This window comes from Sorex araneus, chromosome 9 (assembly GCF_027595985.1).
Source record: "Sorex araneus isolate mSorAra2 chromosome 9, mSorAra2.pri, whole genome shotgun sequence".
Classification (NCBI taxonomy): domain Eukaryota; kingdom Metazoa; phylum Chordata; class Mammalia; order Eulipotyphla; family Soricidae; genus Sorex; species Sorex araneus.
In genome coordinates, this window is record NC_073310.1 from 63,375,738 (window position 1) to 63,395,609 (window position 19,872).

At 45.5% G+C, this 19,872-nt stretch overlaps 1 protein-coding gene across 1 annotated transcript in view; it reads left to right on the top strand.

Annotated features, from left to right (window-relative positions):
* Positions 1 to 15,752, top strand: part of ITGA8 (integrin subunit alpha 8) — a 138,363-nt gene extending 122,611 nt beyond the window's left edge. The window contains exons 28-30 of the mRNA XM_012932026.2: positions 2,738 to 2,839; positions 9,482 to 9,604; positions 12,770 to 15,752. Coding sequence (XP_012787480.2) covers positions 2,738 to 2,839; positions 9,482 to 9,604; positions 12,770 to 12,856 — 312 coding nt within the window. The 3' untranslated portion in view covers positions 12,857 to 15,752. The remainder of the gene's footprint in view (positions 1 to 2,737; positions 2,840 to 9,481; positions 9,605 to 12,769) is intronic.
* The last annotated feature ends 4,120 nt before the right edge of the window (positions 15,753 to 19,872 follow it).

The following is a 19,872-nucleotide window of genomic DNA, read 5'->3' on the forward strand; positions in this document are numbered from 1 at the left end:
AGTCCAGAGTCCAGTTTGCACTGCTTCAGAGCAAAGGAAGAGCATCTCGCGTCCTCCCTGTGCCCAGCAGCCCCCACTGAACAGACCTCTGACCACTTCCTAAGCGCCTGTTCTAATCGGAGGGGTCCCATTCCGTGACCGAATGGTGATGCCGAATTGGTGGTATCAGATGAGGAGATCTTGGAATAACCAATCTGAGGTCATAAAATGATAAAATGGGTCCATGCCCACAAGGGGCGCAGAACACAGAGACATTATGATTCACGCCTGAGGCCGTCTATTCTTCGACAGCCTTCTTGGAGAGCGTAGTAGTGGAGAAAAGCTAAAGCTGGGAAAGTCAGAAATGCAGACAAAGTGTCATCTCAAACCTGCTGATTTGGAACGTGGCAGCCTGACCCCAGGTGCTTCTGTGGCAAAGCTTGGGGCGGGGGCAATAGGAACATCAGGAAAGGTCAGTGATGGATGGAAATGGGAGCAAGAATCAAACTGGCCCCGAGCGGAAGGCGGAAAGGAAGCAGGTGAGGAAAATTCCCTCCGAGAAACACGTTTCTCCATTATCTACATTCTAGAGTCAAATCCCATCTCCGGTTCAGGAAACGTCCGTGCTCACCAACGCAGAACCAGGCAGGGTGAAACCTCCCTGTGGCTGCAGTGATGGGCCTGGCATTCTCACACATTCTGTTCGCCAAGATCAAGCATAGGACATTTATTTTTCCATCAATCCCTGATTGAACTTGAAACACAAAGAGAAAACTCGTGGAGGTCTGAGAGCTAGACCCACACCTGCGTGTGTTATTATAACCCTGACGCAGAATCTCATCACCAGAGTTTGTCATGTGCTTCCTGTGTCAGCCAGCACGCATGTAAAGAACACATATTTAAATCATCAAGTACATAAAAGTCTTCTGAACAAAGATTTCCTCATTTTATAAAATACTTCCGTCTCTGGCTCTGCCTCCCTCTGTCTTTGTCTGTCTTGCTCTCTCCCTCTCTCCCTCTCTCTATCTCTGTCTCTCTGTCTCTCTCTCTCACACACACAACACACACACACACAAAACTAAGCTTTCAGAGCTCTCAGTTAAAATGGAACTGCCAGAAGATAAGAGAACAGCAGGAGAATAACAAGCAAAAAAAGAATTTCTAAATGAATAAAGTTGCTTATCTTGGAATGCAGGGGTGGAAAGAAAGAAAAAGCCAAAGATATAGTGACTTTAAGTATTTTAAAGTTTTGCATACTCCGGGATGTCCTTATCATGTAGAGGAAATGGAAACTGTTGGAGAGAAAAAACATTCTTTCATCAAGAAAAAAACTAAAAAAAAAAAAAGTTTTTTAAAGAAAATATCATCTGAGAATGGGTTTTAAGAAAATATCATCTAATAAACTGACTTGGCCTCCAAAAAGTCAACATTGAAATATAGTGATGTGATAGAGATATAGAGAGTAACATGATAGCATTATTATTTAATAATAAGCTGCATTCTGGGAGAAAGAAGATGCAATGTGGAAATTATTCTAATTGCTGATTCCCATGCTGTAAATATCCCCAGCAAGGTGGGTCCCAAGCTTGCCTATGTGGCATTGCTGACTCCAGGCTTGGGAAGAGACACATCCACGGAACTCCATCCGCTCGCTTATCCCTTACAGACATGAATAATGCCAAGAGCATCCCTATCAGCCAGATGCAGTGAAATCTTTAGGAAATGCTGAGTCTTGAGTGCTTATTCCCTTTTCTAAAGTGTAAATTACTAAGGTTTTCATATGTGAGTTTGACTGTATGGTTCTGTTAAGCTGGCACTGAGAAATCTTAAAATTTTACCCGGTCTGTTCTCAAGAGCCATTATGAGCCAGTTCCAGTCCACCACTGACAGATTCAATTACTGCTTGATGTCAAGTGGAGTACAGACATTCAAATCTCAAAATGACCCACCTTGAGCTCATCTTAAATATTTTCCCTTGACTTTATTGTGTTAAGTACAAGAACTAATGAAGCCAAAGGCTTTGACTGGAAAGTTTTGTCTAAAATACTGCATGGTTCTAGGTCGCAGGTCCTTCGCCAACAGGATCTGGATTCCCAGGGGCAGGGTGGCAATAATTAGACACATTCTTTACGATCACAACTGGAGGAGTGGTACCAGCTATCCGGGAGGCCAGGGGTGCTGCTAAATACCCTGTGACGCATGAGACTGTCCCCCATGTAACCCCAAATCCCAATAGCACTGTGTCCAGCCTCTGTGCTGGACTCCCAGATAAGACAAAATGCGGTCAATTTCTTTATAAGCCAGTACCCTTCTCTCTCCCAAAATATTTCCCTTGATCAGCTACCAAGAATTGTGTCTCCCATTCTGCTTCTGCCTTAGCCCCCAGCAATAGCAACATTTAAAAATCTTTGTGCTATTCCTTTGTATGACTCTGATGATCTGTTTCTATTTTAACCTTTTGATACCAAGTCTTTGAATCCGAAGACAAAGTCTCTTATCAGTAAGAGGATGAATGCTTTGTTGGATGGTTGCACGAACAGTTCTGCGAATATCTGAACTGATGACGGATGAACAGAGGGTGGGGAATAGATGAATAATGGAGGCGTGGATGGACGACGGGTGGGGATGAAAGTGAAAGGGGAAAGAGGAAGGAAATTTTATTTTAGAAAGAGAAAGCATGAGAGACAATTGGCTGGCTGCCAGTATAATTTTTAATGCTCGTTGTAAAATAAATCTAAATAAATATTTTTACTTTCAGCGGAAAAATGACCCCTATTCTCTTGCATCCCTGGTGTCCTTTGAAGTCAAGAAGATGCCTTATAAAGATCAACCAGCCAAACTCCCAGGAGGAAGCATAGCTGTGAGTATCTTTGAAAGGAAATACAAGCTCAGATCGTTTCATTGAAAGGATCTTTAGGCAAGGATGTATACCTCAGTGGCATAACACATGTGTGAGGCCCTGGGTTTAAGCCCTGACACTGAAAAAAAAAATCAGAAGTAATAATTTTTGTTCACTGTTCAGCCTGTTCTAATTTAAGTGATTACTTGATTTAGGAAAACTTTGCTTTGGAACCCAAAATGATAGTTCAGTGTGTAGGGCGTTTACCTCACACATGTTCAACCTGGGTTTTATCCCTCACATCTCTGAGCCTACCAAGAGTGATCCCTGAGCAGAGAGCCAGAGAGAAGCCCTGAGCACTGTGGGGTATAACCCACCCGCCCAAAAAAAAAAGAGAGAGGGAAAGAAGGAAGGAAGGAAGGAAGGAAGGAAGGAAGGAAGGAAGGAAGGAAGGAAGGAAGGAAGGAAGGAAGGAAGGAAGGAAGGAAGGAAGGAAGGAAGGAAGGAAGGAAGGAAGGAGGGAAGGAGGGAAGGAAGGAAGTTAGTTTTTCCTCTGGAAGAACTGTGAAGAAGATTGATAAGAAACAGCGTCTCTACACCCTCATGTTGTACCTGGAACGGGTTTCAGGTCTCAGGAAGTGCTAGGGAGCTTCCCAAGACATCTGGGCCTTCTCTGGCTGTCTGAGGAAGGCTGGGAACATCCGGGGATTTGCTCAGCCAAACTCCTTCTGGAAACTTCAGTGGCATCTACAAGCCAGCCTCGCCACAGCTTTCTTCATTTAGCTGGCCTCCCTCACTCTCACGAGATGTCTGCTATAGTTTGGATTTATGTTCAACCTAAAAAAGAGAGGCTTTGTGGGGGTTAATACTGAGCGTTCATCCAGAGACGTTCAAAGGCTCGTCGCTCTAGGGAAGATAAATCTGGGCCTTTGGTTTTCCCCGAGCATGTGTTCCATAACAGAAACACATGTTCCAGGCAGTCGCCTCCAGTGGGGCGCTCTCTGTCCTGGCCACAGGTGACAGCCTGCTGTTCTCCGCATCTCTCAAAGGAGCCCCCAAAGAGATCCCACACGTGCCTCCCCCAGCCCCACCGGCTTGTTACTGCATATTTGAAAGTCTTGTTATCTTGTGTAGATGATTTACCGCACCTTCCAGGAAAGTCTTATTGGAAAAACATTTCAAGATCCCTGGTTCACTAGAGGTCTTGCCTGTTGAAAGCCAGTAATACCAGGAAATTATTTCTCTGGGACTGGGTTTGCATGAACTGTGCCTGTTGTTGGTGCACTGTTCTCTTAGGGACTTCCTCAAAGCTTTTGCTGAAGGGTTAGGGTGGAAGAATCAGTGTGGACGACTCATCAGAAGCCCTGATCTCTCCTCAGCTGGAAGGAAAGCTCCCCGTTCTTTCTCCTTTAGAGAGTCTCTAGCACATCTGCTTGTTTCTAAGGCCCTAGTCTGAGATGATGCATTTGTTTGTAGCCCCTTTTCAACATACACATAGTTGAAGCAGTTCTTGAAGTCTCTATAAGCTTACTGTGTTGGGGAAGGTAGCCATTTCCATCTGCATCTTGCGCGCGCGCACGTGTGTGTGTGTGTGTGTGTGTATGTGTGTGTGCAGGCGCGCGCGCGCGCGCACACACACACACGCAACAAGCAAACTCTTCCTGAGATACTAATTGTATGAGGGAAGACACCAAATAATTATTACAACAATGCAGCAAAGAAAATAAATCACTTTTTTGGCTCAACAATGAGATTTGGAATTTTGTGTCATATGATGAGAGCCCAATTCTACAATTTACATCTGTAAGGGAGTATTATTGTCTAGCATAACTACAAAGGGAGTTATCATAAAATAATTTAGGACAATCTTTACTTAAAAACTTACACATAGCGGGGCTGGATCGATAGCACAGCGGGTAGGGCATTTGCCTTGCATGTGGCCAAGGTTTGATTCCCAGCATCCCATATGGTCCCCTGAGGACCGCCAGGAGTAATTCCTGAGTGCAGAGCCAGGAGTAACTCCTGTGCATTGCCGCGTGTGACCAAAAAAGAAAAAAAAGCCACAAACTTGTACCTAGGGGCCAGTGAGGTAGCTCAAAGGGTGGAGAGTATGAATTGCATGTAGGAAATTCCAGTTCCGCCCCTATCACCAAAGTATCACCTGAGCACAATTGGGAACAACCCAGAGCACTGAGCCAAGAGCAGCCCCAGAGCACTGACCCAAACACACACACACACACACATACACAAAATTAACAACAAAATTAAAACTCACACATCAGTGGTAAATCCATTTGATTCCAAGAATTGTAATACTTCAAGACCTTAACATGGATTTTTTTTAATTAAGTAACTGCAGTTCAAACTTACACAGCATAGGGGACATTTAAATGTTGTTTAAAATGTGTGTTCGGTTACTTGGTTTTCTGTTGTTGTTTTCTTCCACATGGCACTGTAGGTAGGGTGTCTTGGTACACTGACTTAAAACATTCTTGTGACCCCACTAAAGTGTATTTACACAAGATTCTGTGATACATAAATACAGATGTCAACATTAATTATAGTTGCAAATACAAGGGAGCTTTTCCCTTCTACCCTGGTATTTTGTCAAAATATACAACAACATATCATAAATGTCTACATGATAAAATGTAGACATATTAAAGATTTATTTATGGTCTCTCAACCATAGTAATGAGCAACAAGATTTATGGCATGATGAGGGTAAGATTAAATGCTCCTACTTAGCATCACTTTAAAAGCATCTAAGCCATTTACAATTTATGAGCCCCACTTCCTAAAATTGCAGATAATTATCAATGAATTGGTAAAGTCATACTATTTCTTTGAAGAGCTCTGAGTTATTGACACATTAAAATGGATTGATTTGTTGGTGTGCAATTCTGCTTCCCTCCTAAATTTTTGGCACCACCATACCTCAACATACCCCTCCTTTTAAAATGCACCAACTTATAGAACAACTTTTAAATTCACTGTAAATGTTTATTAAAAGCCCTGTAACCACAAACCCATACTCTCCAAAGCAAAACTTTAGCCCTAAATAAATCCATCTTCTGCCTTGGGGTCACCTTCTTGGTGAAAGAATTTAATAAAGCGAGACTTAGCGAGTTCAGTTGAAGCAGTGATAGCCATTGCTATGTTACACCTATGACATATGCACTAGATTTCAGAGACGTAATTTTTAAATGTCCAATGTCTGATTAAAATATATGTCAATTATATGTTAAATAATAAGTCTTGGCACTTAGTTTAATGAAATACATTTATTAAAATTAGTGCCATTGTCTTATCCAGTTTGGGGACGGGGCCACTATCAGCCTTAAATTTCACATGTGGTTTACATCATCCTTCTCTCGGAACTCCTTAGTCTAGAGCCTGGAGCTGATGATAACACCAACTGAGCTACAGAGAACATGGTGTTTAATCAATATTATTTGAAATAAATGAAAAATGTTCCCTATAAATCAGGATTTTGTCCTCAGAAACTCTAAGAAAATGAAGACTCATTTTTCTCATTATTTATTGTCCGGTGAATAAACCTAAGCCTCTTGGCCAAATTATCTGCAAGGCAAATATAAATACGGAGTACAACACTTGGGTATTCTCCAATATTCTGTTTCTTGGCCAAGCTTCCCCCAAACCCTTCTGTAATTCCAGTGCACTAGTACAAATTTAAGTAGATGTGAAGGCATCCACAAAGCGTGACAGTGGCACGTCCTATCCTACCTGCAGATGAAGTGGCCTGTTGCTGTGGCCAGGAGTGCCAGCTCACTGTTCTCAGAACATGTCCTTCATGCCACATCTACATCAGGGGCACAGGGATCCCATTCCCCTCCTTCCTGTACAGGAAACATGAAGAAACGCTCTGGGTTCCGTGGTGAGTTTTCTCTTTCACCATCCTTGTTGGAGTCACTTTTTGACTCAGGAAAACCCAGGATGCATGTAGGGTCACCTTTGGTGTGAAAGAAGGTCTCTGTGGCCGTGCCCAGTTTCAACTAAGAGGACAGGCAGCCTTCAAGCCCCGTGGACATGCTCAAGGCAAGACGTCCACGTGGGTCATGTGGAATGCAGGCTAGTAAAGACGGCACCAACATTGCCTCTTCCTCCTCCCCTGGGACTCCCATGGCTGCTCTTTGGCCTGGCCACACTGGAGAGCAGAAGGGGGAAGGGGAATGGAGGTCAGAGCTATTTCCGGTGGTGCTCAAAGGACCATGTGCTGCCGGGGATTAATCTCCAGGGGTCCCCCTCCTCCCCATCTGCATGGCATGTGCTCCACCGCATGAACCACACCCTTGACCCGGATTTGCCTTCTTGGAAAAACCCTTTCTGTGCTGTCCTCTTAATTACATACGATGACAGAGAGGAATGTGTCCTACCAGCACAAGCTCTGAGGCACTGGGGAAGCAGCGCGGAGAGGTGGGGGCCAGGAACTGTGTTGGTGGGAGCGGGAGGAGGGGGTAGATCCTGATGAACTTCAGAACTGGGGGCGGTGAGGAAAGCTGCACTCAGGCCTTTTTCAAGACTAGACTGTCAGAATCGTCAGGGGCAAAATGTAGAAGAAAAACCAGTCAATCTGGTGTGTGTCCTGTACCCCCGACTCCTGTTCAAGAGACCCCACTCGGCACCTCCTGCTCCACTGATTGTTGGGTCATTCATTTCCCATCAATGCTGAAAAAAGAAAAAACCACTTTAAATGGCACAATTTCCTCAAGTTCCTTGCATTTTGCTGTGACTGGCAAAATGTCTTCTATTTTCATGGCTGAGTCACAACATGTCTTGGTATAATGTCCCCTTCCCTCTTTACCCAACCATCTGCCAAGGGACACCTCAGTGGCTTCTGTGTTTTAGTTACTCTCCCACAAACACTGGGATAACCCTAACCTGGGAGGCTCGTGTTTTTGTATTCATCAGGTAGATACCCTAAAGCAGATTGCTGGGTTATTTTATTACTTTATCCAGAAGGAGGGAGCTCCATACAGTTTTCCAGTTTACATTCCCATGATACATCATCATCATCATCATCATCATCATCATCATCATCATCCCGTTGATCGTCAAATTTCTCTAGTGGCCTCAGTAACGTCTCCATTCATCCTAGCCCTGAGATTTTAGAAGCCTCTCTTTACTCATCTTTTCCAATGGTGCCACATAGGAGACTCTATCAGGATCAGGGGAATGAGATCCATCATTGTTACTGGTTTTGCATATGAATACGCCATGGGGAGTTTGCGAGGCTCTCCCATGTGGGCAGGAAACTCTCGGTAGCTTGCCAGGCTATAAGATGTCTTCCAGGAGCTTGGTTTTATAATCTCTGGATGTTGGCCGCTGGTGGAATTACATGGCGCCAGGGGCAGTCCCTGTGTGTGACCGCCTAGCTACTGGAAAATGGGGAATCTGGGCAGAAGAGGTCCAGTCCCGATCCAAGCAGGCTTGGAGGTCTCAGCCCTGGGTTCCACACTGGGTTCCTCTGCCAGTTCCTTCATACGTGAGGCTCATCTGAATGTGTGGAGAGGGGCCTTGAGCATGGCTGTGGTTAGGCTCTGGAGGTCTTCAGTGGAGGGAGCTCTGCTCAGGGTAGGGAGGGAAACTGAAGCCCACCCCCTCTGAGAGGCCCTGGGGAAGATAGCCAGGCGCGGGGGCAAGAGACTCTCTACGTCGCTCTCTTCTTGGAGCTTGGTTTTAAGTCTCTGGATGTTGGCCATTCGTGGGATTATACGGTGCCAAGGGCAGTCCATGATACATGTCGGATCTAAATACACGTGGCAGTGGGGCTTGTCCAAAGTGCGAATGAAAGAGCTTGGCCGGGTGTCTCCTTGGCTTTGTTGGAGGATCGGCAGCTTCTCTGCTCGTCTGTCCTCCAGAGGCTCAGCCCCCAGGGGAGAGGCAGCGATGACCAAAGACACTGGAGAGCTTGTGGTCCTGCTGGTCCTGCAGGCCTCCAGAGTGCAGCCCCTGCAAGTGGAGAACCTACAGATTAATTCTTCGGGAGCTGGAATTCAGGGGTAGGATGAGGGCGGCACTCTCGCTTCAGGGAGCTAGAGTTCTCTGCAAGGGGGCTACAGGCTCAGGCTCCCACCCCCGCCCTATCCTTCACTGAGGGGGCAGACTCCCAGCCGAGAAGGCCAAGCTTGCTGATTACTTGGATGAATCATTGAAACTCCCTGGGACCCACTTTCCTCTATGAAATTTAGGGTTGTGTGATGAGATAGATGTCTGACTTCCTACCTCCGACTGAACAGTCCCTCCCTCTCAGTGGAATTCTCTCATTTCTGTGGACAAACATGTCAAGACTTGGCCTTTCATAGACCCCACTGGTACATAAAGGCCTGGCCCAGTTGAAGGACCTTCCTACGCAACTCTTGCTTGATCAAACAAATTCCTATTCTGTTTTGTTTTATTTTGTTTTGTTTTGTTTCCCTCTGCTGTTATACACCAAATACCCACCAAGATTCCGTGCCCATGCTAGAAAATCCAGTAATGTTCTAGTATTTTTGATTCCATATTCAAGTCCTTTAACCCCTCCCCTGCCCCCACCGATGACTTCCATCTTGTTCTATCAGAACTATCCCCCCATGTTATATTGGTAAATGTTGCTTTATTTTGCCAGCTTTCAAATTCGCGATCATTTGTTTTCTATTTCAGATTAAGACATCAGTTATTTGGGCAACCCCAAATGTTTCCTTCTCAATCCCGCTATGGGTAATAATACTAGCAATACTTCTGGGATTACTGGTTCTGGCCATTTTGACCTTAGCATTATGGAAGGTAAGTTTATTTACTTTCTTTTTCTCTTTGAGCTGGGAGGCCGCTGAGGGGGTTTGGAAAGATAAACGTAGGAATTTAGAAAGATAGTGCTAAAGCTATAAGGCATGCTTTGTGTGTGTGTGTGTGTGTGTGTGTGTGTGTGTGTGTGTGTGTGTGTGTAACAGTCTAAAAGACATAAAGGGAACATCATTACCTTGTTTGCTTTGGCAAACTTAATATGCTTGCATCGTTGACATTCAAGAAGACTGGAGCTGTTTAATGTTGCTTTTATCTCCATTTCTGGTAAATAAACATATAGAGACTGAGACATGATTAATTAAGACCTATGATCTTCTTTCTTATTGCTTAGAGCAGTAATGTTATAATGAAATTCTTGGTCTGGTTTAATTAACCAAGCTCTTTAGCATTTTACTGACTTGGTACAATCATCAATCCTTCAAGATAATTTTATAAGCCCTCACAGATGCAACTAATAAAGAGCAGTTCCGATTTTTTTTAACCTTGGACTATCAATTAGTCCAAATAAATCATTCATGTTATAATATCTCTAAACTTGTTCCTTTTTTAAAGATCTTGCCAGTTCATTCAGTAGGAAGCCTTAACTTATTCTTTCGTGTATTTTATCAAAGTTTCCTTTTTATAAGTCTACAACAGCCATTAATTTCTGGCCCCCAAATCAACATAACTGCCAAGTTTCCTGGAGTTTTTGATTGCAAAATAGAAGCAATGTCACACTGACATGACTAAAAGAGTAATGAACCGATCACATCTTAGTCAACTGCTATTGCTGTAGTTTTCCAAAATCACTTTTAATTTAAAACATGTGGTATGCTTAATAAATGGAGAAAACCTGGCCTGGTGGGTTAAATGATGTCTTGAAGACCATTATCAGCTGTTTTGTGCTATTCTGAGCCCACACAATCTCTGTGAAATAGCGAAAATAGACTTTTCTGGTATTTAGAAATAGAACTAGACTTTTACATTACTACTAATATAGGGCTGGAGCGATAGCACAGTGGGTAGGGCATTTGCCTTGCATGCAGCTGACCCAGGTTTGATTCCTCTGTCCCTCTCGGAGTGCCCGGCAAGCTACCAAGCGTATACTGCTCGCATGGCAGAGCCTGGCAAGCTACCCGTGGAGTATTGGATATGCCAAAAACAGTAACAACAAGTCTCACAATGGAGACGTTACTGGTGCCCGCTCGAGCAAATTGGTGAACAACGGATAACAGTGATACAGTGATACTAATATAGTACCTGTATTTCTGTGATATGGTGATAGGTTCCAGCTGAAGAATAGTGCACACCCCCTTCCACCACCCTCCAAGAAACCTCCATAATTAGAAAGTCCCAACTGCTGGCTTGGCCTCCCAATACAAGAGCCCATCAGCAAGAACTAAGATTCCACATTTTATTCATTTTTATTTTTATTTTTATTTTTTTACAATGCTGTTCATGATCAGGTTTCAGTCACACAGTGTTCCAACACCCATCCCTCTACTAGTGTGCGTTTCCAGCACCCGTGTCCCCAGGTTCCCTCCCATGACCCCCCACACACACCCCCTGCCTGCCCCTATGGCAGGTGCTTTTCTTCTCTCTCTCTCTCTCCTTTGGGGCACTGTGGTTTGCAATATAGATACTGAAAGGTTGTCCACAATATCTCTTACCTACTTTTACCCCTCGGCTCTTGTCCAGTGTGATCAGTCCCAGCAATTATTGTCACAGGGGTCTCTTCTCTATCTCATCTACCCTCTGCCCCACACACTCTTGTGGTTAGTTCCAACCATTGACCAATCTTCCTAACCCGTGTTTTCCCTAACCATGGATGTTATTATTCATATATCACTGTATCACTGTCATCCCATTGATCATCGATTTCCTCAAACGGGCACCAGTAATGTCTCCATTGTGAGACTTGTCGTTACTGTTTTTGGCATAACGAATAAACCACAGGTAGCTTACCAGGCTCTGCCGTGCGGGCGAGATACTCTCTAACTCTATGCATTTCCCTATATAAAAAAAAATTGACATGAATCAATTTGGTTGATTGATAAAACAAAAACCATACGACATACAAAAGGCCATTAAGAAACAGATGGAAGACAACAGGTCATGACAATCTTCCCAAGTAGTAACTGAGAACACTGTAATAATGCACACGGGCCGTGGAAACTAAATTCAGTACAACAACCTTAACAGAACAGAGCAGCACCAGAAATAGATTCAAATCAGGAAAAGACATGATGGCAAAGAAGAATGGTCACAGAACCTGAAATTGATAGTAGAAGCATAAGAGCATTAATCATCCCCAAAGAAATGAAAGATTCAAAAAGAAACTTAAAATGCTACAAATACATGTAGTACTGAAAATCCAGGATCAGGTTTTCAACTCTGCACTATTTCTTAGATTCAACTATATCTCTGGGCTATGCCCTTTGGGTGCCAAAGGGCTGTGTAGCACCAAAATGCCAACTGGGCATAGCTTAGTGAGCTGCTTACACAGACACTCACTCACCTGCCCATCAATGCCCACTCAGTTACTCACCTTCCCCGTCAGATATATATAAACATATCACAAATGTGATTCCACATTTTTAGGAGAAGACATTTGCTCCTACTCCAAATAATTTAGAAGAAGGAAGGTCCTAAGAGCCACTCTTTCCTAAATTGTAGATAGAGCTTCAGAAAATCTACAAGTGTCGTGGACTTGTAGATTCTCATATACTATGGACTCCACCCAATGCCAAGAGATAGGCGGGAGGGTGGAACCCCCTCTCCATGCACCTCGCTGTGCTCTGTCCAAGGGGGCCAACTGGACATGCCAGTAGTCTCCCTTGTCCAGGGAAATGCAGCAGCTAATGCAGCTGCGACTCTGGAGAACACGCTGAGGAGAGAGAAACCTGGGGCTGTGTGTGACCCCCATGTGGTCTGTGTGACACGGGGCAGCCTCCTCCTCCAGGACATGGTTGGAGGAAGCACTGGACACTGAAAGGACAGGCGACAGCGGTCCCCTCACCATTTGGAGGACCCGACTGTGCAGATTCTATCCACAGAACTCCGGGTCCCTGAGAAACACACAGAGCGGCGATGAGCTTAGGGGGATGCATGTCGTAAATGCTGAGGGTCCTGATTTTTGTGCCTTTGCTTCCCTCTCTTTTGCTGCAGTGTGGATTCTTTGACAGGTCAAGACCCCCACAGGAGGATGTGACCGACAGGGAACAGCTGACAAACGAGAAAACCCCGGATGCCTGACAGGCAACACCCAAGACCAAAAAGAACTCAAGCTCGAGTCCTGTTCAAAGGAAAGAAGGAATGGACAGATGGACGAACAGATGGAGGGACAGACAGACAGACAGTTGGGTGCAGCACAGGGGGTGCCCATACCCGCAGGTGAGCCCAAACCCGCAGGGCCACATGGCCCCTGGAGACTCTCAGCACTTCCAGGAGCCAATCCTGAGGTGCTCGCACTTCCCCCTGCAGGGAAGGCGTATCCTGGACACCACAGACTGACTCTGCAGTTGTGGCTGACTCTTTCGCTCTTAGCAGCCTACTTTGGCAGACGCTCTTGGTATGGGCACCAAGCTTGCTTTCCAGGTAAACCCAACTCGCCAAGGTGAAATGGCTGAGTGATACAAGACTTCTGAAGGTGAACTAGGACGGAAGCTTCCAATACTACTGTATCCCGTGGAATTCTCTCACACCTCCCGACGAAAAACAAGCATTGCGGATGACCCTCCGGCTCAGGGAGATAAGCCTATGTTGTTGGTACTGTGAAAGTACTTTTGAAACGACAATGAGAATCTTGTAAGCCAGGAGACCTATTTATTTATTTCCCATTTCTCTAGGCTGACCGAAGCCATCTAGGATCTGAATTTGATGTGGCTAGCTAGTTCTCAAACCCGCTCCCTAAGTGTCCTTCTAAGACAAGCATTGTGTCCAGGTAAATAAACAGAGCTGCTTGGGGATTTTAGACAGCCTACAAGGAAAAGCAAAATGGTATTGGGAGACAGTTTCCCTTCACACCTTGCCGCCTTCTAGTCGAAATAACATTTATTCACACTGTCCAGAGGCTCACATCTGCTTGATTTAGCTTTGCACACTTTGCACTAGTATTTCCTTTTATTGAAAACATCATCTTGGGGCTCACAAGGTAACTTGGGGGGCTGAGCACAGACTGCATGCAGGAGGCTGGACCTCGACAAGGAGCTAAAGAGTTGCATCTGTACCCTACGGGTGTGGTGCTAATGCCAAACAAGGCGAAACAATTTGCCATTGACCAATCCATAAATATCAAGGTCTTCCCGATCCCACAAAGTGCTTTAAAATAATGGTAACATGTCTAGAATACATGTGAAACACCAGCACGATGTGTGAGTACACGGACGATTTTTAATATCTACAAGAAGAAACTCCAGTATGTAGCTGAGGAGTAAATGCTATACCTCAATCTGATATGCACAGACAAAACTTGGCAACTATAAACCGGAAGGAAATAAAGTTAAGCAGATGTGAGATATACCCAGGAAATGGCTTCCAGAGGACTTTATTTAGAATTACCTGTTCTAGCTTTGCTACTCATTTTGATGGTTAATCCTGATAGTCCAATAACTTTGTGAAATAATCTTTATCTAAGCTACTCTCCCATCATCTTGAAGTTAATCACCACAAAAACTTGATGCTTACAACAACATTTGTAAATAATCCATAGTCATGTATAATGATGGCATTTTTGAAGTAAAACTGACCAAAGTCATATATAGTCTGCACAATTTTGTATTCTTCTTATAATGATGAAAAATTACTCTGATGAAATGCTGAACAAAATTTTATACATATGTGCAATATTTTATAGACCTATGTATCTAAAGCATGTTTACACTGGCCTTCATTATTTTTAAATTGATATCCTGAATCTTAAGTATGATCAACCAGAACTTTACAAGGTATTTGGAACATCTGTATCCTGATGTTAATAATGACCCTTGATTTGAAATGGAGCTGCCCACAGACTCTATGTATGATGTCTTAAACCAGGTGGTTGGCTCCAGTGGAAAACTCCATGGGAAGTGGCTTCCTGGGCCATTCCGGTCAGACGGGTGTAGACAGAACACACTGCCCTAGCTGGGGAGTTAACCCCTCTCTAGCAGCGGTGAAGCTGCTGGGAACCAAGTCCAACTCCCAGAAGGCATTCCTGTCCATGGGGGAGAACTACACACACCTCGCAGAGTCCGACAGGCCCACGCCAGCCAGTGGGGGCACTAGGTACTAGCTCCGTGGTGGGATTGGATTCACAGGGAAGAGACCAGAGGTATATAAAATGTTTAGAGGAAAGCCCTCCCAACAGCCCCCAAGTGATGCCCTAATTCTGTCACCATACCTGATCTTTGACCCATAAAGATTAGTTCCTCTGGGTGTTGTTTTTTTTTTCTTTTTTTTAAATCAATCCAGACATAACAGGTCCCTGAAAGAAACTCACTCATGGGCTTTTTAAGCAAACACTTGTGAAAGAACTCGGAGCATTAGACCAGCTCATTGCAGGGCCCAGAGAGCAGGGCAGATATGGGGCATGGCGGGAGGAAGCGACTCCCAAATCTGCAAGCCAAAGCAGAGTGTGGGAGCTTCGGAAACAGCCACGCCCTCCTCCTGGCTCCACCGCAAGGGGCTCTGTCCTGGGGGCTGGTACCACTCCCATAGGCCTTCACAGAGGTCACCTCACTGTCACTCAGATGTGGAGCCCCAGGGAGGAGGGGAAACTGAGGTCAAGTGAACCCATCCATCAGCAGCCTCTCTGTCAGCAACCCCTTTGGCAGCCTCCTCACTGAGAATGTTCTAGCAATGCACCAGCCCTGCCTGGTCTCACAACATTGCAGATGCTGCCTCACTCCTTTATGTGCCTTTTAGAGCCTGTCTGTATTTGAGGCAACCCTTCAGCATGTTGGAGCTGGTTTCCCAGGTGTGGACAAACAGTGGGCCCCCCAACTTTTATAAATGTGGAGATTTTTATACAGTGCAACCTGTCTGAGTGGCCCCCCAGACCCCACTCTTGGAATACGCTCTTTTCTTTTTCCTTATTTTATTTAAATACATGTGTATAAAATGTGTGGAGATACCCATGTACCTATTTACCATGTCACTAATAAACATAAAAATTAAGACAGAATGTGAGGCCCTGTGGTTTGTTCCGGAAGCCGTGGGATGCGTCTCCACGTGGAATAATTAAAGGTTCCTGTCTTCACACCGCTTCCCCGTTCCAAAAAAACATTCCCACTGGGAGAAATCCAAAGGAGCAAAAGCTCCATGCTGCCCCGGGATGATGGAAGCTATCTAAATTTCCCTGGTGGGCATGCTGGCACCACCCCTTCAGAGTCAAGAGCACTGAAGTGTATGCTTGAAATGGGTGAGTCTTGGAAGGACAGTGGAATCTTGTTCTTTAAAATCATTCCTAGAATGTCCATCACCTTGATAGGACCAATTGCTTTTCTCTCCACTGGCTTTTATGAAAGTTTCACCCAGAGGTAAGTCTTCACTCTTTTTTGACATCTTCCTTCATGCTTTAGGCTTAATTTGAAGGCTCCCCTTCCCCATCAAGGGCACTTGGTGAGTTACTGGGCTTTCCCATCTGTTCTCAAGACATTCTTTCATCTGAAGGTCCCTTGATGAGAACCAAGCACAGTCTCCCCCACTTTGGTCGCCCACACCTCATACCAACATCTGGTAGATAAGGTCAGTGCTCAACAAATATTCCTAAGATGGCTAGAAATGAGTGAATGACCATTCCTACACTGACAGGAATAATCATGAGAACAGGGATAGCTGGGATGAGCTTCCCTGACAAAATCCCAGGATACAACCACATTTACCTAATTTTAGTTACACTGCACATAATTATTATAGGTACCAATATTCTATTCAACGAATGATATGATTGTTTGGCCATCCTCCTCTTCTTGGTGAATAGTTGTTCACCAATCAATCACAAATTAAGAACATCAAACAATGTTTTTCCCATGACGTTCCTTTTTAGGGAAAGTACTTCACAAGGAGATTTCTTGGGTCCAAGGCTATGAAGATTGCATCATTCACGCTGAGAGGCTGTTTCTTAAGAGCGCTGACCCAGTTTGCATTAATCCAAAGTACATCCTTCGTAATTAATTCTGTTACTACTTTAAGATATTTTGGCCATTGTTTTCAAATATTACTTTGTTTTTCTTTTTAGTAATTCAGGATTAGCATTCGTCTTAGAACTCATTTCCTTTTGCGTTCTAAGACTTGTCATCCCATTCAGTAGCAATCAATTGATTGGTCAGACCCTCTGAAATATTCAAATCCCCATCATTTCTCTGGCCAGCATTCATGAGTCCTATAGAAAGGAATCGAGTGCCTGGGCCATTCTCTGTAGCCTAAAGCAAGCAATCGGATAAACCCTTCCCATTGTATACCAACACCAGACACACCTCAAAGCTAATGGTGATCCAACTTCCAGGTGCCAGACAGGGAAAAAGGAAAAAAGCAAAACCAAACTAGAGGCCAGCAATGTTGGTGCTGGTTATCAAAGCAGTATTCCGGTATCAACAATGGAGGGAGGCCACCTCGCAGTCCCCAGAGGACTCTGTTTTGGGTTATCCCAACCTGTAGCACCCGCACACGCTCCAACAAGAGACGAACTCATTCCAAAGGGCTTCATGGTTGGGTGTTTGTGGTTGGTCTCTTTGTCACTTCGGGCCATTTGATAAGTAGATAGACTCATGCAAACTCTGAGTTGAGACCTAGTGGCAGAACAGGTAGGCAGAGAGAAGGCTCTCTCCTTGCAGAGTTCTGGGCCCAGGCCCACTTTCCCTGGGAGCTGCAGACTTGCTCTGTCAAAGGCGCAGCCCGCCCAGAGCCTGCCTTGTGAGGTGGCATCCCTGAGCCTTTGGGGAACATTGAAACAGGAAAACTCAGGGTTCACAGCCATGAGTGCTCAGACAGAAGCTCACTAGGACCTCGTGTTCTTTCCTCCCAATGTTTGTACTTTGGGAACTCGAGCAACATTAAAAGATGGGTTCCTTTCGCAGGAGACATTGAAAGCGTTGAAACTTTAGACTCATTTGGGAGCTGAGCAAAACCAGTACTCCCCCTCACCCCCCAACCCCGTCCCCAGGGAGGTATAAGCCAATGGTGGGTTCTGAATAGCCAGTGCACATAAGACACAGATCTGCTCCTATGTTAACAACCCTGCAACTCACATGAGCACCCGCAAAATACCATGTGCCTGGCACACAGCCTTTGGGAATTGTTGATGAGGAGGCTCTGTTATTTATGATTGTTGACCTAGACCCAGGTGGACATGCGCCTAACACGACCCCTTCCCAATTCTGACTCTGACCTAATCAACTCTGACCTAATGAGCTCATTGGTGGCACCATGATCGGACACGGTGGGAACGTCCTTAGTGTTCCTGTGCTTGTGGCCTGGGGACCCCGGGCCGAGATCATCCAGCCTGGGGTTGACCCTGCCAGCCCACCTGAGGGAGAATTTCAAATAAATGATTTTGTGTGGGCCAGAGGAACAGTACAGCATGCAGAACACTTGCCAGTCTGACACCCCGTCTGGGTTTGATCCCCATTACCCCAAAGGGCCTCCCAGGCCCAGTCAGGAGTGATCCCTGAGCACAGAACCAGGTGTAAGACCTGAGAAAAGTCAGAGGTGCCCCTCTCCCCCAAATAAAGCAAATAGCAATAGTAATAATTTTGTGGATCTCCCTGGCTTTAAAATGTTTTCTACTTCAACTCTCCTTCACTTAATGGACTTCACTGTATTATTGTATCACTGTCATCCCACTGTACATCGGTTTTCTCAGGTGGGCACCAGTAATGTTTCCATTCGTCCTAGCCCTGAGATTTTATCAGCCTCTCTTTACTCGTCTTTCCCAACAGTGCCACATTGGAGGCTCTTTCAGGGTCAGGGGAATGAGACCCAGAATTGTTACTGGTTTTGGCATATTGAATATGCCACGGTGAGCTAGCCAGGCTCTGCCGTGTGGGCAGGATACTCTCAGTAGCTTGACTGCATCACTCTCTTCTGGGAGCTTTGTTTTATAATCTGTGGATCTTGGCCATTGATGGGATTACACGATGGCCGGGGACAGTTCGTGGGTGTGACTGCCTAGCTACTGGAAAATGGGATATCTGGGTAGAGGAGTCCCAGTCCCGATCCGATCAGGCTTGGAGACCTCAGTCCCTTGTCCCGCACACCTGGGTTTCTCTGCCGGTTCCTTCATGCGTGAGGCTTGTCCGAGCTTGTGGAGAGGGGCCTTGAGCATGGCTGGGTTCCAGAAGTCTTCGGCTACTAGGGTTCTGCTGGGGGCAGGGAGGGAAACTCAACCCACCCCCCTTCTGAGGGGCCCCGGTGAAGACAGCCAGGTGTGGGGGCAGGAGACTCTGCATCGCTCTCTTCTGGGACCTTTGACACTAAATGGACTTATTTTTTTTAATGAATAGTTTTTAATGGTTTTGTTTTGTTGGTGGGGGGGTGGGGGGAAAGGGCTATACTCAGCTCTTCACTAGTGGTTGCTTCCAGAAGGAACCATGCAGTGACGGGGATCACACCAGGTCAGTGGCATGCAGTGCAAGCACCTTAACCACAGTACTAGCCCTGTTTCTCTAGTCCGATTTCTGTAAAAAATTTTAATGATTAAAAATTTTTAAATCTCGGGGCTGGAGAGATAGCACAGCGGGTAGGGTGTTTGCCTTGCACGCGGCCGACCCGGGTTCGATTCCCAGCATCCCATATGGTCCCCTGAGCACCGCCAGGGGTAATTCCTGAGTGCAGAGCCAGGAGTAACTCCTGTGCATCGCCGGGTGTGACCCAAAAAGCAAAAAAAAAAAAAAAATTAAATCTCCCTTGAGCTCGCTCTTAAGGGTTGCATAATAAAGTAGCACAACCAGGGCTGCGGATGGGTTACGACCACACAAACTGACCACAGAGCTCTCGAGGCTCCAAATCTAGATGTCAGCTGTGCCAGCCATGCTCATATTCCTTGCTGCTGGGCAACTTTCTGGTTGTCTTGCTGTTGGGTAGCTGCCGGCAGTTCTGGGCATTCCTGCTTCAGCTCTCCCTCTCCCCACAGAGGCCTCCCGGTGTGTCTCCCATCCTCCTCCTTCCACATCTCTGCATCCACATCTTCCTTAGGTGCAGACATGCCGGATTAGGATCCACCCAAGGACCTCATTTCCATTCCATGACCTCTGTGAAGGCCCAGCCTCCCAATTCAGTCATGTTCTGAGAAA